Source organism: Psammomys obesus, unplaced genomic scaffold (assembly GCF_907164565.1).
Source record: "Psammomys obesus unplaced genomic scaffold, mPsaObe1.curated_primary_1811, whole genome shotgun sequence".
Taxonomy (NCBI): Eukaryota; Metazoa; Chordata; class Mammalia; order Rodentia; family Muridae; genus Psammomys; species Psammomys obesus.
The window spans coordinates 5,662,282-5,684,620 of record NW_026585504.1 but is presented as its reverse complement, the minus strand read 5'-3'; the positions used below and the strand labels follow the sequence as shown (position 1 = coordinate 5,684,620).

The 22,339-nt window shown below is 41.5% G+C and overlaps 1 protein-coding gene across 1 annotated transcript in view; it reads left to right on the top strand.

The window, feature by feature from the left end:
• Positions 1-22,339, top strand: part of Atrn (attractin) — a 134,945-nt gene that overhangs the window by 47,357 nt on the left and 65,249 nt on the right. The window contains exons 7-13 of the mRNA XM_055610688.1: positions 5,703-5,793; positions 6,611-6,854; positions 9,216-9,399; positions 10,475-10,629; positions 13,866-13,950; positions 19,357-19,577; positions 21,528-21,649. Coding sequence (XP_055466663.1) covers positions 5,703-5,793; positions 6,611-6,854; positions 9,216-9,399; positions 10,475-10,629; positions 13,866-13,950; positions 19,357-19,577; positions 21,528-21,649 — 1,102 coding nt within the window. The remainder of the gene's footprint in view (positions 1-5,702; positions 5,794-6,610; positions 6,855-9,215; positions 9,400-10,474; positions 10,630-13,865; positions 13,951-19,356; positions 19,578-21,527; positions 21,650-22,339) is intronic.

The window sequence follows — 22,339 nt, the reverse complement described above, 5'->3', positions numbered from 1 at the left end:
CTGGGCAAAAAAGAGGTAGTTTTGGTTTTGGTTTTAATTTTATTCTGCTTTGCTTTCTTTTGCTGTGATAAAACACTGACTAAAACCAGCTTGGGGAAGAAAGGGGTTATTTAATCTTATACTTCCAGGTAACTGGTCATTATTGAGGGAAGTCAAGTCGGCAATTCAAGCATGAGCACAGGTAGGAACCATGGAAAAAAGCCGCTTACCAGCTTGTTCACTAGCTCGATGGCTCTCCCACTGGCTCATGCTCAGCTACTTTTCCTAAGTTATATAGCCAGCTGACTCTAGTTTGTATCAAGTTGACAAACAGGATAGCCCAAGGTCTGACTATGAAAAGGAAGAGAGAGAAAGGGAGGACTGGAGGGAGGGAGGCAAGGAGAGATGCTAGCTTGGGCACTGGCGTTTTCCTTTCTCTCCTTGGCTCCGAAGACCAAGTTGCTCCCCTGCCGTGCCTTCATGGCTATAGTGAAGTGTACTCCAGAATGAACCTTTTCTCCCTCAGTTATTTTTTTGCCACATATTAGGTCATAACGGTAAGAAAAGTAACTAATATAAGTCCCAAATCTAGAACAAAGCAAACTGATTGAATATTGTCTTTTTTGATTTTTTAAGCTATTTCATCTGTGGGAGGAGAAGTAGTTGATAAGAAGTGTTAGTGAAAAGTAGGGAAACTGAGCAAATGGCTGAGTCCTTGAAGCCACAGCTTCTGTCTCAGTGGCACGACAGTGTGCACTCCAGTAGGACCTGTAGACCCTGAGTAAAGTACAGACAGGGTGTTCTACTCCAAAAGACTGCACAACCTTTATCTGGGCCCCTGCATTTTATACGACTTCAGCCAAGTAAAGGAGGAGGACATAGAGGTGAGTTGCACCAGCCGCCATGCTAAAGGGAGGAAGAGTTATTCGTGGAGACCTTTCCTCCTGCTTGTTTTGTGGATAGCTTAGATCTGAATTCAGCATGAAGCCGAAAGACTTTGAGGTGAAGTAGGAAGTTTTTTAGACCTAAAGAAACAGGAATAAATCAGATTGAGCAAAATCTAGGAACTGAATGATTCGTGGGTTGAGATAATTCCAGTTAATTCAGAGAAAATAGTTGAAAAGGTAGAGAAAAACAAACATACATGTAAGACAGGAGGTAATACACTGTTGCCCAAGGAAAAAGAACTACAAGTAATAAGTGGATTGAAATAGCACAAGGTGTATCAGGAGAGCGTTGCAGCATTTTCTCAATAAGAAGACCAGATGTGATCAAGTTCTTGAACTTTTAAGATAAAGAACAGATCATTGTATGGGAAGCCCTGGGTGGTTTGGTACTTTCTGTTGGCTGTGGTACATCCTTTCTTTGAAGAACCTTTGCTTGGATTTTGGTCAGATTCTGTAAGTGGGTTGCCAGGCCATTGTAGAAGGTGGAGTATGTGCCCTGTAGTCTGATGGTGAAGGGAATGAAAAGACACTTAAGGTTTAGAGCTGGTGTCAATTGGATGTCTGGAATGGGCCAAAGATGGTGCACTGGTCATTTGGGGAAGCACGAGTCAGGTATACATTGCTGACATTGGATATCTGGGAATTCAAAGTGATAAAATCTGTTATTAACTATTTCTGACAAATGCTACTTTCATGTGAATTTTTTATAAATATACATTTTGCCCAGAGTGAATAAAGGATGTTACTTGTGTCAGTGGCTCTGCAAATTTCCTTTAGTCTTCGGGCTTCCTGAGATTTTCCTACCCTAGCTTCAGCTCTTGGACCTCACTGATGCTCATTGGGTTGCTGGCCATCTCTATAGAAAACACTTGTTTCTTGTTTCTGATTCCTGCATTCCTGTGCTTATGCGTGTGGAAGGATACAGGGTCTTTGTACTTACAGATAACACTAGGGAAACCAGAATTGTTAAACACACAGGCTTTTTCTTCAATGGAAGAAATTGATATGTGTTCACCCAGAAGGCTGGAATGTATGTTGTGTGATAACCTGGTGATCTTTTGCTCTTCTGGGGAGCTCTCACCCAAATCTCCCAGACCACCGAGCATTATTTCTCAGTCAGTAGAACCCATTCTCATGAAAGCGGTCCCATGCACTTTGCAAAAGAGTTTGCTATTATCCTTATTCCAAACCTTTAATCTATTGCTTCTCTGTCAATAGAGCCCATTCTTGTGGAAGAAGTCATAGGTACTTTGCCAAAGACAAAGGGAGTTTCAGTGTAGTCATGCCATAAACTTTGTTGTGATAATTGTCAGGAGGAAACTTCCTTCCAAAGTTTTAGTGTATTTAAATAGGTACAAAATAAACCACCTGCTGTCAGACTACAGAAGTTTGAACCAGACCGGGTAAGTTGTGCTGAATCTAATTTTCCTTCTTGCCTCTTCTAGTTCATTTTCCTTTTGGCAGTGACACCTGGAGGGTCCTCCATATATGTGTTTGTCCAGGACTAAAAAGTAATTGCCTAATATTCTGAAGAATAATTTATTTGGTCCTTAAAATTTCATACGCTGTATTTCCTTCTTAATGTTTTTATATTTGCTTCTTTTGTGCTGTGAAAAAAAAAAAAAAAAAAAAGGTGTCCTATTTTCCAAGTATGTTTTGGTAGTTCATCTGACCTGCATGCTGGGAACATGCCAGCACTTAAGTGTCTGACAGGCTGTCAGCTGACATGCTGATAAGGTTCGAAATGCTTTAAGAACAGATTAAGAACCTCCATGCCAAGTGGATAGGGCACATTTGGAAACTAGGTGTAGGAATGTAGTTTCAAACCTAGAAAGTCCTCAGAACCATAGTAAGAATTCTGTAAAAGTGTGATAGTGCTTTTCAATGTACTTCTCTTGTCCTTATTTACAAATATGTCTCATGCTACCTGAGTTGAGCTCAATTCAGTTTTCAAAGAGATTTCACATCTCAAGACTTTTGTGTCTATTAAATTGATAGGTTCAGATATCCTTGCCTCTTCTCTTTCTTAAACAAGGTCTCACTATGTAGCCCTGGCTGACCTGGGATTCCCTATGTAGATCAGGCTAGCCTAGAACTCACAGCAGTTGTCTTAAAGAAAGATATAGCAAATCCAGATCAACAGAGCAGTTTTGCCCTAACCAGTCACCAACACAGTTTCCACTGAAAGTGGCAAGTGGGGACATTCTTGTAATGGGTCCAGCATACCAGAAATGTAAGTCTCCAGATGGGTGTTAGGAATGTTGCACAAGTTACAGAGAAGGCTGGGGAAGTGGTGCACCTGGCAAGAGTGGTTTTTGTTATTGTTGCATAGCCTTGTTCTTCAGTGTGTTTTGTTAAAAAAAAAAAAAAAAAAAAAAACACAACTGGAGTCGTTTCTACTTTTATAAAATTTTGTGTAAAAAAAAAAAAAGCAAGAAATAGAGACAGTGAGACACAGGATAGAGGAAGAGAAAGAAAGAAAATGAAGATGACTGATAATTCTTCAGGGTCTAAACAGAAAAGCTAACTACTGAAAGAAGGTAAACTCCAAGCTAGCCTGAGACCTTTCCATAACAACATTGAATACCAGCTGTAACTTTAAAGGCAGCAGCATATAGAAGGCTATAAGTATTTTACCTGGTCAAGATGCCGTTCACCTGGAATGATATCAAGTAAGTGCTCTTAATCATGAGAGAACAGGAAAGGAATGCTTCTGATAGCTCTACTTTTAACCATTACTTGAGCAAGGCATGACGTGATATGCCTGTAATCTTAGCACTTAGAATGTTTGGGTGGGAGGACCACAAGTTTAAGGCCAGGGCCTAAGCTACACTTAGTGAGATCTCACAACCAGACACTACTTGATAGTGAAATGCAACCAGTAAAGAATTGAAGACTGAAGAAGTCATAGTAGGAGGACTGTGGTGAGATTGTTGCAGCTGACACACTCAACAGAGTCACTATGGGTCTGAAGGTACAGAATGGAATGTGAATGCTACGAGCATGGACACTGTGTGTTATGGAACAAAACTGGGAGAAGAAGTGGGATTGGAAATGTGAATACTAAGGTTTTCAACTTCAAAGGAGGGAGCTAATAGATTCTAAGAGTAAATAGTGTATTCCTTTGAAACTCCAGTGAGTGATTTTATTAAAGAAAGCATTTAAAGCCAGGCATGATGGTACATGCTTTTAATCCCCATGCTCAGGGAGGCAGAGGCAGGCTGATTGCTGTGAGTTTGAGGCCAACCTGGTCTACAAAGCGAATCTAGGGCAGCCAAGGCTACACAGAGAAACCCTGTCTCAAACGAAACAAAACCAAACAAAAAAGGGAAGAAGCCCTTTTAGTTTTAGAGGGTTAGAGTCTGTGATACAGAATAAAGGTCTGATGGCAGGGACAACAGAGAGCTCACATCTTTATCCAAAAGAATGAGGTAGAAAGGGCACATTGGGAAAGTCTTGCAACCTCAAAGTCTACTCCCAGTTGACAGCCACACGTTCTCCAACAGAGCCACACATTCTAATCCTTCCCAAATAGTTCCTCCAGCTGGAGACCAAGAATTCAAAGATGTGAGCTATTCTTATTCAAACTACCACAGTGGGTTTAAAAAAAAAAAAAAGAATGTTTTAATTGGTTGTGATTATTCAGTAATGCACGAATAAGCATGAGCTGCTGCTTTCTGGCTGTGTGTGGAGCACGCAAATATGTTGAGTCCTGTGCATATGGATGGAGGATGGATACCAGAGGTCAACATCAGGTGTCTTCCTCTGTTGTTGGGCACCTTACTGTTTTGAGATAGGGTCTGTCACTTAACTTGGAACTCATCATTTTGGATAGACTGGCTGGGCAGCAAACCCCATGGGATCTGCCTGTCTTCATCCTTCCACCGCTGGGATTGGAGCTGCACAGAGGAGCTTCCACATCCAGCTTCTATACAGGCACTAAGGCTCTGAGGTTAGAGCTGCACACCTGCTCAGCAGGTACTTTACTCACTGAGCCATTGCTCCAGCCCTGTAAATACTTTCATTTTGCTGATTTTGCATTTTAGAATTTTTAACTGCATTTACCCTATGATTGAAATGTTATAGTTGTATTTTAGCTTTCTTAAGTAAAAGACTAAATCAAAAGAAATACTGATAATTTAAAAATATTCTTTGGAAATTTCATTCATATATATATATATACATAGATATATATTTATTTATATAAAATCATGATACTATCTACTCCAAGTTCTCCCTTCCACTCCCCCTAGATCTCCAGTGTGAGCACACGCTTATTGCATACACGTTTGTTCTCTTCTACCATGTCATCCCAAGGATAGAATTCACGTGGTCAGACCTGTACAGCAAGCACTTTACTCACTGAGAGCATCTTAACTGCTCAGTTACTTTCTTTTAATTATTATTCCCTTTTCAATACTTACCTTCAGTTTGCCATTATTAAATGAGTAAAAATTTTTGTGAGCTTAATTATTAAGTCCCTTTATAATACAAACTTCAGGTGGCTTAGGTTGTTATGTCGAGGAGGTTTGCAGGAAGCTATAGAACCTTGCAGCCTATGTTTGTCTTATCCCAGGGTGTGTAGTTGACCACCCCTTTTAGTTCTCACATGCTCAGTGGGCCCAGGTATCGGGTATGTTTGCCAGAATAGCATGTGCCTCCCTAGATCCCTGGTTGGCTTGCTGAAAATCTCTGAACTGGATCTTATCAGACATAGAAGAATACAAGATGTTTTCTTTGGTCATCTGGGTGAAATATGGTCTGTTTGTTTTGTAGGTATGACCTGGCTTCTAGGGAATGGCTTCCACTAAACCATTCTGTGAACAGTGTGGTTGTGAGATACGGTCATTCTTTGGCATTATATAAGGTAAACCGTCTCAATTTTTTACCAAGCAAGAATCTCAACTCTGCCTGTTGCTTTATGTCATCAGATAGCTCTTCAGCTTTGGTTTTAATGATGTGAAATTGTTTGACATGATGTAGGTTTATAATTTACCAAGTTGTAATTGGAAATTGAAATTTAAACTGTTTTAATCCATGGTGTTTAGTGGATACTAAGATCACAGTGCCAAGTAGTTAAGAATGAAGATTAAAATGTATCAGTGAGTTTCATGTACATTAGCAAGTTTAGCCACATTGGAGTGTTGACTGAGTAATCATTTTCATTTCCTTGTTTTTGTGCATATGTTGTAGGATGAGGCAACTTTATTTTCCAAGTCATTTTATTCTGTAAAACATCTCATGTGAAGAAGGTGTTTTGAGAGATAAATAATGTGATTTATTTTATTTTGTTCTTTCTCTATTCTAGTCCTAATAATTTACTGAAAAGTACATTTTACTCATCTTTCTTAAGCTAAGAATAAGAATGAGAGTGTGAACCAATCACTTTCTTTTCTCAGACATCAACTTTTATAAGGATATATTTATTTTTTTTTATGTGTGTGCATGTTTTGCCTGTATGTGTGTCTGTGCATGCTATTCTTTCAGAGGCCAGAAGAGGAGAGCATCCACACCCTGGGAACTGGAGTTACAAGTGGCTGTTAACTGCCATGTGGGTTCAAGGAATTTTAAAACTCTGATCCTCTCCAAGAGCAGCAAATGCTCTTAACTGCTAAGCCATTTCTCCAGCCCTAATTTCATTTTTTTTAATGGTTTAAAAAATCCTATTTTCATCTTTCTTGTAGGATAAAATCTACATGTATGGAGGAAAAATTGATTCAACAGGGAATGTGACCAGTGAGTTGAGAGTACTTCATATTCATAACGAGTCATGGGTGTTGCTGACCCCCAAAGCAAAGGAGCAGTATGCAGTAGTTGGACACTCAGCACACATTGTGACCCTGGCAACTGGCCGTGTGGTCATGTTGGTCGTCTTCGGCCATTGCCCACTCTACGGATATATAAGCATTGTGCAGGAATATGACTTGGGTATGTATTTTTTCCAGTGGATGTATCTTGAATATCAGATTGAAAACCCCTACCGTTATTATTAGAATAGTTAACAAAGTCAACTTAACCTTGATCCAGTACTTCGTCTTGAAATAGTTAATATCAATAGCTAACTGGGGATTCAGGTTGTTGATGACCCGGTGCAATAAAAACTTGTTACTGTCAGTTTGCAAAGAGCCAAGGATAGCACTAAATTCTTTGGCTATCAAAATATGCATAATGAAAAACAATAAGCACTCTAAAATAATTTTGGATAGTCCTTTAGATGTCGGCCTAAAGCAATCTATTTTACCTTAGTGTTTAATCTTTTCTTGTATTAAATTTTACTATTTTTTCATTGTATAATAGGAATGTCAGTTAGAATTGAAATTTTGAAGAAGTATTTCTATAAAGATTATTAAAGTACATTCAAAAACATAAAGAATCACTGAAGGTCATAGGGAATTATATGTATACTTAAGAGAACTTTGAATCTTTAAAATTTATTTTAACAATCTGAGTCTTTAGAAATTTGCCCTGAAAGTTTCATACCTGTGTACAGCGTGTCCTGACCATATCCACCACCCGGTTCCCCATCCGGCTCTCCCTCGGCTCGCCCCCAACCCACCTTCTTCCCAGCCTCATGTCCTCAGTTTGAGGGGAGGGTGAACACACCGAAGCCAGTGAGTGCTGCTCACATGCATAGTTGTGGGTCATCCACTGGGGCATCCCGCGGCAATCTGCCCACAAAGAACAAGGACTCCCTCGTCCAGCAGCCTTCCACTGCCAGTAGCTTCTCAGTTGTAGGCGGGGTCTTGGCAGCTCCTCCCTGATATCTGCCGGAATTTTTAAGATGCTTAAGTTTTTGTAGTTCCTGTGCAGCTATCCACAAGTGCTATGGCCGTATCACGTTCAGAGAACAGCTTTCACAGCATTTCCCCCTATTCCCAGGCTCTTACCATCTTTCTGAGATGTTCCCCGAGTCTTGAGGGTAGAGGTTGATAAATACCATTCTGTGGTTGGGCACTCACCACACTTGAACTTGAACTTTGAATTAACCACTACAATACACTAAGAAGCTTCTCTGACCACAAATCTCTCTACATAAACACAAGTATTTAGAAGGCAGTTTGACAACCTTGAGGCTCTGACTTCCCTAGCTGCGAGTTCTGAGTGGGCTTACTGTACCATGCATGAATTCTCTCCTTCCTGTAGAGTGGCCCTCAAATCTAACTCAGAGTGGTGTTCACCCCCATGGACAGTCTTGGTACCATTGCACTAGTGGGTACATCTTTGCTTTTCAAGTCAGTATTGGAACATTCAGGGTCCAGTGGTAGGCCAGACCATTGATGACTTCAGCAGCCTGCAGAACACCCTCCAGCACTATGACAGCTACCTGCAGGGATGGAGTTCCTCGGTCAGTTCAGAACTGATCTCTCCATAGCCTGCAACCAAAATGTGCAGGCTTCAGCAATGAGATTCTACCATCTAGTTACAGTGAGCAACCAAAAGCATGGTAATAGCCTCTATTCTTTTAGATTCCTCCCTGACCAGTCACCTTCAGGGAGGTAACCTGTGACCTGAGACTTTCAGTTAGCACACAGACTTGCAGGCTTTCATAAGGCTTCTCCATGTATTCTTAGTTTTCATTAACCTAGCTCCTTCCTTCTCCAACACGCCTTTTGTCCCCACTTACACATTTGGCTCCCTCCCACCCCCGCCACACATACGCCACCACGTCTTTCATATCGCTTGTGCGTTACTGTCCCCTCTAATTAGACTTTTCACTTGGATTGTAAGGTCATAGGTTTCTATGTAGTTTCTTCAAGCACTTCATTTGGGTTAGCCTTCCTCCCTCTTCCACGTTTCCCTGACCTCACAATCTGAGTCTTTTAAGTGTCATGAACTTTTTTCCTCTATAGTGTGTTAGAACATCACACTGTTTTGCAGACTGGTGTTGGCCACCTGGCTTTTTGTAAGTTTTAGATGGCTGCCACCTTTTTATTTTTACTTATTGTACTGGGGATTGAACCCAAGGTTCTTGTGTATACTAGACCAATACCACCATAAAGGTATGTCCCCAGAACTTTTTATTTTGAGACAAGGTCTCACTAAGTTGTCCAGGGAGGCCTTGAACTTGTCATCCTCCTGCCTCATTTACTTAGTACCTGGAACTATACTAGGTACTATAGGCTGGCACTGTCCAGGCTTGGCTAGATGGCCTTTTTATAAAGAAGATGGAAGTATATCCTGAACTTCCTTTTTTTCCTCTAAGCTGTTTAGACTTTAAACTAATGTGTAAATACTTATTAGAATAAGAGGAGTCTGAAACATTGACTTGAACTGTCTTTTCTTTTTCAGAAAAGAACACATGGAGTATATTAAACACTCAGGGTGCTCTTGTGCAAGGGGGCTATGGCCACAGCAGTGTTTATGATCACAGGACCAAGGCCCTGTATGTTCACGGTGGCTACAAGGCTTTCAGCGCCAATAAATACCGGCTTGCAGATGACCTCTATAGATATGATGTGGACACCCAGATGTGGTGGGTGCTTTTCCTAGAGCTCTCCCTTCATGGTATAGAATTTGGAGAGGCAATTGATTGAAAATACTGTGCTATGGCTTGCTTTCTGTTCAACACTGTATGTGACAAAGTTAGGTAATACAGTAATAGAGTTAGGGCAGTATTTGTTGTTACTGTCTGTTAGCTTCTCCGTTCTTAGGATAGTTAGAAAGTGCTTAGCGTTTTAGACTGATACCGTCCACTGAACTCTAGAGTTCATCTTCTCAAAAGTCTCAGGAATAAAGTTGTGCTGATTTTATACAAACTGCAAAAGCATATCCTTTCTTTTTTTCTTTCTGGTGTTGAGGATCAAACCCAGGGCCTTGCACGTGAATAGACTATACTATCAGTAATGTAGTGTTTACCTTGTCTTGATGAGCAAAGTGTCATTGTTGGGGTCATTTGATGGTTTTTTCCTTTTAAATCATCAAACACGATGCTCTCATGCCTAAGTAATAGAGTTTTCCTCTGAACTGTAGCTCAGCCTGTAAAAGAGTATGTTACTTTTAGCAAATGGAAATTAATTTGAGTTATGATGTAATTACAAAGCACTGGTCAGTCTTTGTCGCTCCTTCACTCCTGCTCTCCCTCCCTCCTTTGTTTCTTCCCTCTCTCCCTCCCTCCCTTTACTCCTCCCCCCTTCCTTCCTGTTTCTCTCTCTCATACATTAGAGACCATGCTATGGAGGTAATTTTACATTGTCCTGGAGATCACTGTCTTTAGTGACACCACTGATCCTCTGCAGTTAGGGGTTCTGATCTCTAGCTTTTGCCTTACTAATAAAACATTGAGCATAAATTTTGATCTATAGTGTATATAATTCTCACCTGAAATGCTTTACTGGAAGTATAGAACCACAGGATACGAACATTTTAGGACTTTTAATATAGTTTCCCAAAATTCTTACAGATGTTTATAAGGAAGTAGCTTATATATATGGGAAAATCAAGTATTACACATTTGATATTGAGGTTATAAAATAATTACATTTAAATTGGCAGATAGGTGTTCTTCTAAAACTAACCTTGTATTTATTATTTCTAAATAAACTCAAAAGGACCATTCTTAAGGACAGCCGATTTTTCCGTTACTTGCATACAGCTGTGATAGTGAGTGGAACCATGCTGGTGTTTGGAGGGAACACGCACAACGACACATCCATGAGCCACGGGGCCAAGTGCTTCTCCTCGGACTTCATGGCTTATGACATTGGTAAGTTTTCCAACGATGTTTTAGCTTCAGGAATATTTTCTTTGCCTATGAGGATTGAAAATATCACTATGTTAAAATAATTGCACCATTTGAAAGAAGTCCAAGTGGTAGAATTTGTATTTTTTTGAGTAGGGTTATACATTATTGAAAAGCTTACATTAAACTACATTAAATTTTTTTTGAAATCACTCTTATTAAGTGCTTGCATTTTTTTTTAAGGCTAGTATCTTCTTTCTTACAAATGCGTTATGTAGTGGCCGTGTGTAGTTGTATTATGTTAAGTTGGATGAAGTATGCTATTTCCTAGAAATCTGGCTTCACATGCTTTTGATGTAACTGTAGTGTGGCCAGAAGAGGGCAGTGTTTGTTTGTTTCTGGAAAATGAACACCGAATGTCCTTTTGTGTAAATACCATCAGATGTTCTTTTTGTTTGTTTTTGTTTTTGCTTTTTGAGGTAGTCTCACTGTGTAGCTCTGGCTGACCTGGAGCTCATTATGTAGATCAAGCTGACCTTGAACTCAGAGAGAGAGCCTCCTGCCTCTGCCTCTGAGTGCTGGGATCACAGGTGTGTGCCACCACACCTAGCTGGATATTCATCTTAAAAATTATTCTTATTGTGGCAGAATGCACAGAGTAACACTCACCATCTGAATGTCTTAAGTAGTTTAAGTGAGCTAAATATATTCATAATGTTATTCATTGTGTAGCACCGTCTACATGCTGTCTTCTTGTGAATCTGAAACTTTGTCTTTAAACAAGAGTTCCTTGGGCTGGAGGGATGGCTCAGCCATTAAAGGCTAGGTTTACAACCATAAATATAAGAGTTCAGTTCTCAGCACCCACTGCTGTCTCTCCAGCCAAATAAAAAGAAAACAGCAAGAGTGCCTCTCTTCATCCTTACTCCAGCCTCTTGAAATCATTTTCTTTGATTGTCTCTATGATTTTGACTAGTCTAAGCTGGGGTTTATTTTTATTTTATGTGTATGAGTGTTTTGCCTGCATTACCTTAAGTGTACCATGAGTATACAGTGCCTGTAGAGGCCAAAAGTAGGCCTTAGATCCCCTGGAGCTGGAGTCACAGACTTTTGTGAGCCTCCATGTGGTGGGAACTGTACGCAAATGCTTCTGAGGAGCAGTGAGTGTTGTAAACCTCAGGGCTGCCTCGCCAGCCCAGGGGTTTGTTTTTAACAGATGCGTTTGTGCTGACCACTGGGCTTCAGACTGAGGATGGTGGATACACCCTAGTCCTTAGCTTCAAGCTGGGGGAAACTGAAATAAGAAGACAATGTAATTGTAATTCAGGACGGTTCTTGCTGAAAGGAAGATGTGAGATTACCTCTGAGCACTCCTAAGCCACTGGGCTGAGAAAGACGGTCAGGGAAGCCTCTTGAGGAGAAACCATCCAAACTTGGCCCTGAAGAACACTGGGGTCAGGTAGACCTCCCAAGCAGGGCTAGCTCCGTGCAGAGACCCAGTGGTGGGAAAAGTACACAGCAAATATTTAGGACTTTTGAACTGCTATTTTTTTTCTGTCATAGTAGCACAAGGGTAGCAGGTAGCTGTTAGACTAGACTGTTCAGATCTTGAGAAACTTGATGCAGAATGCCAAATAGGGCCACTGGTCTTTTGAAAAGTCTCCCAGTGAAATCAATAGAATCATGTGTATCTTTGACACTTATTTTTGTTTGTGGGTGTTTTACGTTTTTGTTTCTCCTTTTTGTAAGTCTGAGCCTCACACTATGGTCCAGGCTGGCTTCAGACTTATGGTAACCTTCCTACTTCTGTCTTTATGGGCCCGCATGCCCAGGTAGGAAGATCTCTTGTGTGGCATTGTTATAAGTGATTTGGAAGGGACATATGGACATTTAGAAAGCTGCTGCTGTAGCAGTCCCAATGAGGTTTAAATCATGGCAATGGAAATAGCAATGATGACTTTTGACACCTGGCTGTTGTGTGTCCTGAGAGAAATATAAGTGCCCTTTCCTCCCAAACTGAAAGCAGATATAGAGAAAACCAGCTGGACATGACTGCACATGGCTATAATCTCAGTACTTAGGGTGAGACTGAAGTATGGCAAGATTGGGGCAGTCTGAGCTATCCAGTAAGACCATGTCTTGAATAAAAACAAACAAACTAAAACAAGGATTATTATAATAATGGCATAGGATCTGGGAAGAAGAGAAGTAAGCGTCAGGTATGTCCAGTTAGAGATGTCTTTAGGACAGAGCTGAGAGCTGAGAGGAGATCGTAGGAGAGCTGAGCTATTGTGGGGCCATAAAAGATGAGCAGACAGTTGGAGAACAAAGTCTGAACAAGAAGAGACTGTAAAGAGTATGTCAGAGAAGCAGGAGATAAGAGGTAAGATTGATGACCTGTGAGATACAGTTAATGGCCAGAAGAGTGGGCTAGAAATAAGGGCTGGAGAATCCTTCAGCTTTATCGACAGAGACGTCCTTTACTGTAACTTGGGTTGCAGGAAGCTGAGGAATGGCAAAGGTGAGATGTGTGTTAATGGTTATTAAGGCTTATCTGTAAAAGCCTCTGGTTTGCTGTGTAGTTGCAGTTGAGGCTCTCCTTGACCTCCTGATCCTTCTGTCTCCACCTCCCCAGGTGCTACAATTAGAACTGTGTGTCCCAATGCCTAGTATTAAACATTTTCAAGTTAGAAAATATTGTGGTGGGCTGGGAACACATCTCAGCAGTAGAGTGCTTGCCTGTTAGACACAAGGCCCCGGGTCTGATCTGAAGCACCACAAGGAGAAAGAAAAAGACTGAAGCAGACATTCTGGTGGGTAAAACAGGTAGACAGGAGAGTAGTGACAGTCAGTAGGAGATTTGTGGGTGTTGAATGCATTCATTGATTAGCATTTCAGTGCAGTTCTTTTACTTCAAAGCCCTGAAGTATTGCTGCTGCTGTTGCTGCTGTCCTTTACACAAAATTGCATAATTTAAAAGGTAGAAAAGCTTGTTTTATGAGGCTGTGTTTGCTGCATTCTTATTTGTTTCTTTTTTTGTTTTTTTGAGACAGGATTTCTCTTTGTAGTCCTGTCTGTCTGGTGTTCACTCTGTAGATCAGGCTGGCCTTGAATGCACAGAGGTCATCTTCCCTCTGCCTCCTGAGTGCTGGGATTAAAGGTTACACCGTCACACCTAGCCTGTATTCTTCTTTCTAAAGACTGTCAGTTCTAGTTGACTGTCAATGACAATACTCTGAAATGTGTTTTTCTTCCCTTAGCTTGTGACCGATGGTCAGTGCTCCCCAGACCTGATCTCCACCATGACGTCAATAGATTTGGCCATTCAGCAGTCTTGCACAACAGGTAACTGGAAAGCTACGATGGTGTTACTGTCTTACATCTTATTTTTTATATCAAATTTCTGATGGAAGAAAAGAAGAAAAAAAAAAGGAGAGAGGGCAGTTTAAGTGCAGAATAAGGTAAAGGAAACAGGACCAGAGAGATTATGGAGTCAGAGAGCAAGTGTCATATCTGAGTGCATCTGAGTGTGTGTTCAGGAATACCTTTCTGACCAGTAGAGCTCTTAGTCGCAGAAAGATCATTCAGAGGCCTGGGGCTGTGGTCCAGCAGTAGTGCCTACCTAGCGTGCACAAGATCCTGACCCCCCCGCCCTGTGCCTTCCTCAGATGAAGCATTTGCCATAAAGGACATGCAGAATGGCCACTTTAAACTGTTTTAAAGATTGAGGAGCCAAACAGGCTGCTCATGTCAACTTTTCTTATTTTGCTGCTGTTCTTACTGCTTTCTGCTTCCCTCTTTAAAATTCAAACACTAAAACTACTAAATGTAATGCTTACATTATATAGTTCCTTAGGTTTTCAGATTTTCTGTTGAAATTTCCTAATACAGGTAATTTAACTTGTATTAGAAAAAGTACAAAAGTGACATTCTGTAATTGTGAAGAATTAACCATTTAGAACCTAGATATTGGGGAAAAGTGATATCTTTAATCACGATTACTTAATGTTTACAAGTATATACAGTTTGTGGCAAGACCATTTTATGGGGTGAGAGACTAAGTGGAAGGATTTTTAAATTATCTTTTTAACTTGAATGTTATCTTAAAGTTCAGTCTGATTCTTTTTCTCAGAAGGGCTTTAAGTGCCTCTTGAGGTTTTCACCTGGCTTTGCTGGTGACTGTGCCAGCTCTCTTCACTTGTGTGTTCTTGGGAGTTCTCCCAGCACAAGGTTAGGCACCTTGTGGGCATTTGCTAAGTGCAGGTATGCAAATGTAGAGTAATAATAACAGTTGAATGAAATAAATCTTCTATTAAAACATTGTTATGTTTGCACAAACCCAGAGAAGTTAACAGTTCGTCATAAAATGTAGTTTAGCCAGTAAATCTAAAGCCAGGAATGGCTGTCTGAATTACAGTGTGACTATTTTGTGTAATTTCTGTGGTGTGTTTGCGTATCTGTGAATTTCAGGCAGGGTTGGAAGTTTTAGGGGATGGTTAAAAGTGGTGGTAGCAGTTTAATTGTATGAGAAACTTGCTGCAGGAGAAACTTGGATCTCATTTCATTGACCTGTGTTTGTGACTTAATTGTTTTAACTGTGGTTTTGAGAGAGATGGAAGGAGGGAAAGCTGGGAGGGTAGAGGCTGGGAGGTTCTGAGGCTGCTGGATGGTGAGGGCAGCCTTTACCTTGTTGCTTTCTCTAAGCCTCTTGGAAGGCTCTCCCTGCCTTCCAGAGCCATCATGTGACCTGAGGTAGTCAGAATTGCTGAGGACACCAACTGTGCCCAGTTAAAGCAACAGTTGTATTAACTAAATGCAGCTTGATTCATTTCATACTCAGGGAACCAGTAATGGGCTTAAAATAGAATCCTAGTGTTTTCTTTTGGTTGTTGAAATGTCTGGTTTCCAGCCACACAATCGCTATGCTTTATTTAGTCTTTTGTTGAGTTGGAGAGAAAAATTGAAGTCCAGTATGGGTAAATCACCAAATTTCTCATTGTGGATTAGTATTAAATTTGCTTTGAGATGTTGGATCTTGGATATGGGAGAGATCCTTGCTTATCACAGCCCAGAGGTAACAAATGAGGTTTCTTTTGTGGGATCTTATGTTTTTATGAACTTGGATTTAAAAATAACTGATATGTTTCATTTTGCTGTAGTGTTTTTGGTTTTTTGAGACAGGGTTTCTCTGTGTAGCCTTGTCTCTCCTGGACTCAATTTGTAGACCAGACTGACTTCAAACTCGCAGTGATCCGTTTGCCTCTGCCTCCCTGAGTGCTGGGATCAAAGGCATGCGCTCCTCTGCTCTAGTTCTTTTTTTTTTTTTTAACTTTTATTAATTACACTTTATTCACTTTGTATCCCCCCATAAGCTCCTCCCTCCACCCCTCCCGATCCCTCCCTTCTTCACACATGCCCCTCCTCAAGTCCACTGATGGGGAGGTCCCCCTCTCCTTCCTTCTGATCTTAGTCTATCAGGTCTCATCAGGAGTGGCTGCATTGTCTTCCTCTGTGGCCTGGTAAGGCTGCTTCCCACTCAGGGGGCGGTGATCAAAGAACAGGCCAATCAGTTCATGTCAGAGGCAGTCCCTCTTCCCATTACTATGGAAGCCACTTGGACACTGAACTGCCATGGGCCACATCTGTGCAGGGTTTCTAGGTTATCTCTATGCTTGGTACTTGGTTGGAGTATGAGACTCTGGAAAGACCCCTGTGTTCAATTTTTCTGGTTCTGTTGCTCTCCTTATAGAGTTCCTGTCCTCTCCAGCTCTTACTATTTCCCACTTCTTTCATAAGATTCCATGCACTCTGCCCAGCAGTTGGCAATAAGTCTCAGCATCTGCTTTGATAGTCTGTAGGGCAGAGCCTTTCAGAGGCCCTATGTGGCAGGTTCCTAACTTGTTTCCTGTTTTATTCTTCTTCTGATGTCCATTCTCTTTGCCTTTCCAGATGGGGATTGAGCATTTTAGTTAGAGTCCTCCCTCTTGATTAGTTTCTTTAGATGTACAGATTTTAGTAGGTTTATACTATATTATATGTCTATACGATTGAGTATATACCGTGTGTGTCTTTCTGCTTCTGGGACCACTCACTCAGGATGATCCTTTCCAGTTCTCACCGTTTACCTGCAAATTTCATGGGCTAGAGAGATGGCTCAGCTGTTAAAGGCTAGACTCACAACTTCTGTTCTAGTTCTTAACTCTTGGTGGTGAACATCTTTTCATAGTAGCACTTGAGTCTGACACAGTTCTGGTCCTCTCAGGTATGCGTGTTGTAAATGCACTGTACGCATTTCTTGACCCAGACATGAAATTAGATTTTTCTCTAGAAAAGTCTGACTTGGGAAGAAATGAAAAAAAGTGGGGAAATGGGGGTGGGGGTGAAGGGTGGGAGATGAAGAGGCTGTTTTTGTTGTTGTTGCTTGTTTGTGTAATTTGGGGAAGAGCAACTAATTCAGACATTCCCTGCTTTTCCAAGAGTGAGTTTTAAACACCTCAATCTAAGTCCTAGTTGTTTTTGTTGTCATTGGATTGGTCTTTTAAGAATCCAGTTGGAGCCAGCAGTGGTAGTGTATGCTTTTAATCCCAGCATTCAGGAGGTAGAGCAGGTGATCTCTGGTCTACAGAGCGAGTTCTAGGACAGCCAGTTTCTACAAAGAGAAACTCTGTCTTGAAAAAACAAACAAAAAAAGGGATACAGTTTGGGCAGGCAGGATGCTTGTTTTCCCAGCACTCAGAGGTGGAAGAGAAATTCTTCCAGGTCAAAAGTCATGAGTTATAGACCAGTGTAGGCTACAGAGTACTATGTAAGACCCTATCTCCAACAAGTGAAGACAAATAAAGAAATGCCGTGTCGTGTTTTTGTAAAAGGTAATAGAGTATGTATGTGTCAGACCCTTTTTTCTCCCACGTTCTCTATATTTCCTCTCCATAGCCCACTCCTCTCTCGTACATACGCCTGACAGTATGTACTGCTACACAGATCACTCCGTGACTCTCTATCTGTATGATAAACTTCTAGAAAGTGACTTAAGGTTCAAAGGTAAATACGTAGTGTTGTTTCAAGTTTCCAGAGTCCCTTATATGGACTTGTACAATCTTCCGTGCCCAGCAGCAGCGTCTGAGCTCACTGGCTGCCCTGAAGTCTGATTCAAGTATTATGTAGCATTTCTTAATTTTTTCTTTTCCAGTTTGATAGGTAACAAATGACACAACAGTGTAGTTCTAATTTGCATTTCTCTATGACTAAATTTTCATATGCTTAATGACATCTGCATTAATTCTCCCTGCATACTAATTGAAGTTCATCGCCCCATAGCAGACTGAGTTCCTTTACTCTTTTATGGACCTTGACCCAGGCAAACCCAGGATTCATGGCTTCAATACAGAAAGGAGTTTCAGGACTAGCTAGTGTGTAGCAAAACTGAGATGGTATCAGAATAGAAAGAAAAGTGCTCGGGTCAAGAATAAAGCATGACTACAGCTCCTCAAAGAAGAGTCACTTTCAGGTGTCCTCATGGTAACTGCATATAGGTTTTTGGAATTTTATTTTGTGACATGTTTCTGTGGCACCCTTCTGTCTGTTCTCTTTCATATTTGAGATAATAGGGTTGCACGGGAAATCACGAGATGGCATTACAAAAAGATAAAATTGGGAGCTATTAGAGGTTTAGGACGTCGTAAGGCTTAGGCCTCTGTAAATGAGGCTTCTGGTGAGATGATTACAAAATGCTGTGTACATCGCTAGGAAGGGGGAGGTACCTTAGGCAGGTGTTACCTGTGTTGGAGTGCTTGCTTTCCCAGTTGGCTGAGTCTTCCAGGACTACCTTTCCTGTGTATACTTTTCTCAGTCTCTGTGTAGCCTTCTGTGGAGTAATTTTTTCTGAGTTCTTTATGTGTGTGTGTGTGCACATGTGCATGTGGGTCCCCACCGAGGACAGGGGAGGGAGGGAGGTCCCCTGAAGCTGGACTGAGAGGGGCTTGTGAGCCGCCTGTTGTTATGGGAGCCACACTCTGTCCTTTGGAAGAGCAGCAAGCTCTTCGACCTTCTGAGTCATACCTTCAGCCCCAAGAACCTTTTCTCTACTAACAAAAGATGTCACTCCAGCTTTAGGGACTATAACACCTTCTGGCCTCCGTGGGCACCCATACACATGTGCACATACCCGCATCAGACACACGCATACATATAATTTAAGATAAAATGAATGTTTTTAAAATGCCACTTGCCTGTGTACTAATTTTCCATGGGCACATTTACAGGTACATTATTGAAACTATCCTGAGTGCTCGCCCATCAGGATGGAAGGTGGAATTTGAGAGACTAGAGGATAGTAGCGGTTTTTGAGACTTGAAATAACATCTCAGAGCACTTAAACTCATCCATCTGTGTATTTATTGGTTATGTGATGGGGGCGCTGCAGCACATGTGTGGAAGTCGCAGGACAACTTTGTGGGTCACTTGTCTCCTTCCACTTTCACATGGTTCCAGGGGTTACCTGCCGTCCCATCGCACTAGATATCTCAGAGGACTTTCAATACTTGGAATTTTTCCAAAGATTGACAGTCAGAAGTTTGTTGTGAGGCAGGAGCAGAGGACTGCCGCAAGAGGAGGCCATGCAGGCTACACAACCAGCAAGGGCTATGTAGAGAAAGCTATCTCAAACATTTCAAAACCAGCAACCCAAGCCAGCCCCATGTCATGCATCTGTTGTGTGTGTTTTCAGTAAATTCCTTCTCTCTTTCCCCTCAGTTCCATGTATGTGTTCGGTGGCTTCAACAGCCTCCTCCTCAGTGACGTCCTCGTCTTTACCTCGGAACAGTGTGATGCACACCGCAGTGAGGCTGCTTGTGTGGCAGCAGGACCTGGCATCCGGTGTCTGTGGGACACAGGGTCATCTCGGTGTACCTCCTGGGAGTTGGCAACTGAAGAACAAGCAGAAAAGTTAAAATCAGAATGTTTTTCCAAAAGAAGTATGTTTTTTTCTCTACTTAGGATTTAAAGATCTAATTTTACCTGAATTGTGAAGGGACTTAGTATCTGTGCACTTTTGTGTTCACCTTCTTCTCTAGTCATTTCTTAGTCATGTGTACAAGGTCTTTGGGTGGGAGTCATGTGGCTCCTGGAAGCTGTTGGCAGGTGATAAACCTTCCAGCATTACACAGGCTTTGGGTAACAACTCCAGGCCTGGGTGCAGGTGTTCTGAGGCCATGGTGCTTAGTGGAAGTTTGTTTTCATTTTGGTTTTATGAGACAGGGTTTTGCTGCATAGCTCAAAGTAGCCTCACACTTCTTGTGATCTATCTCCCTCAGCCTCCTGAATGCTGGGACCTTGGTTAAGTACAGTACCACTAGCAATCTGGTGCTCTCAGAGATTTGGAATGTGCCGAGTGTAACTAAGGGGCCGATTGCTTCACTGTCTTTAGTTTTACTCTAAAAGCACATGTAGGGTGGCACATGCTATAGTCCAAATGCTCAAAGACTGAGACAAGAGGCTGGTGAGTTCACAAGCCTGAATTCCACAGGCAGTTCTAGGCCAGCCTGTCTGTGTCGTGAGACCTTGTCCCAAAAGCCAGAACCGTCAACAATAAAAAGCTGTATGTAGCTGTTGGGTGCTTTATTGATGATGAAGGTCTAATGCTAAGGATAAGAATGGGAGGATCACATATAGCAAATTGTGCTTGCATACAACAGTAGAGCTGCTGTACTATTCTCGCCCCTGTAGCTGGATGCAGCAAACAGACACACTCCAGTCCCTGCTTCGAGAGCCTCTAAGCTGTCCTTGTTATTTCTGTTTCCTTAGCTACTTGTTTAGTGGTTGCTTTGATTACCACTTCACCAACTCAGTGAAGTAACGTATAAAAATCCTTGAAAAGTAAGATGAATACTCCAAGGTGCTTGTCCATGCCAATCAATTTAAAGTATAAAACTGCATTGTATCTAATAAGATTGATGTTGCAGTTAACTTGAGAGCTGTATTGGATAGAGACTGCATTTGTTTTTCTGATGTGCCAAATAAAGCTGTGTAGGGACGGCTGTACTGTCCATTAGAATTTTGGTTCATTTATTGAAAACAGATTATTAGAACCTGGTGGGATTCATAATTCTTCCTAAACAGTTAGAATCAGTAGAATGACCAAAGTTTAAAATTCAGCTTAAATATATAGTGTGTTGGAAATAATGCTATCTTCGGAGGTTCAATATGAACCCGTTAGTATTATCTTACTTTCTGGGGAGACCTAATCCTATTAAAATAAACTTGGCTGGAAAAGCAGCCGAGGTGCAGGGGAGTTTTTGTGCCATTAGGCCGGTGGCCTCTCTTCCTGCCTCTGTGTGTCATGCCCATGAGATTGTTTAACAGATGGGGCAACATGGCTTTGTAGCTTCTTGTTTGGGGATTAATGGGAATTATGTCAGGTCTACCAAGTGTGGAAGTTCTGAAACCCACAGTCTCGAATTCACATGTATGTAGAGTGCAGCTTAGTGAGTGCCTCCTGTGAGCTTGTGGGTCACTGGATATTCCTGCACCCAGATATGCCTTGCATTTGTAGCAAGGATGGATGTCTTGGTCTCTCACATTACTTTCTTTGGCTTCTGCACAGCTTCTGCTGTTAATTCTGTTGCTAGTTGGGGTTTGTCCTGGGAATAAAAGCATTCAAAGCCCCAGATCTTCCCTTATATCTCAGAATTGCTATACAGTTAATAGATACTTGCTTTTCGCTTTCTGGCTACTTTGTGGATACAGTTACAAAACAGCTTTTCAGATTGTCTGCCATATCTGTTTTATTTTAACCTAAACATGGCAATGCTTTTTTCTTTCAGTTTGACCCTACATTTTGTTTCCCAACCGTTAGAAGCTTATCTGTCTCAGGTTCTGTGCAACAGGGCTTCCACATAGCTGATGGGTTTTTCCTCTCTTCCTAGCTCTTGACCATGACAGATGTGACCAGCACACGGATTGTTACAGCTGCACGGCCAATACCAATGGCTGCCACTGGTGCAATGATCACTGTGTCCCCGTGAACCACAGCTGCACAGAAGGCCAGGTCAGGTGCTGTTTGTCATGGATTTTAGAAAACAGTTGTGTTTGGGTATGGTGTAAATAATGAAGTATAGATTTGGATTTTACTGTTGCTCACAGTTTCTTTTAGAAAGGGATGCTGTATGCATCCCGATCCCAAGGCGCTCTCCAGCTCCTGAGGTTTGTGTGTAGTCTTTCAGAAAAAGTGTTTTACAGAATGTCCTTGTCTTAAATCTTGACTCAGCATGACACCTGTGCTCATCATATATGATTTGAAATTTAGGTGATAATAGGCTCAAGAAGATAAGGTGACCCAACTTTTATTGTCTTTCACGGTTCGTGACATTTTCTTTCTCCCAGTTTAATGCAGTTCATAAGAAAACTTGAGACTGCTGCAGTGGGCGGGGCCTGGGAGGAGCTTTGAAAAAGCAGTGGGTTCAGCTTTCACGTCTCAGAGATAAACACTGAATGAGGCATGTTAGTGAGAACATGCGCTGTGGTGTTCTCACTGCAGTGCCGCTTCCTGTTCATTCCCTCTGCCTAGTTCTGTCTGTCTGTCTGTATATCTATGTCTGTTTGTCTTATCTATTTAATTCTATATCTAATCTATATTGATTTTATCTATGTATCTAATTCTGTTTATTTCATTCCCTTCCTTCTTTCCTTCTTTCCTTCCTTCCTTCCTTCCTTCCTTCCTTCCTTCCTTCCTTCCTTC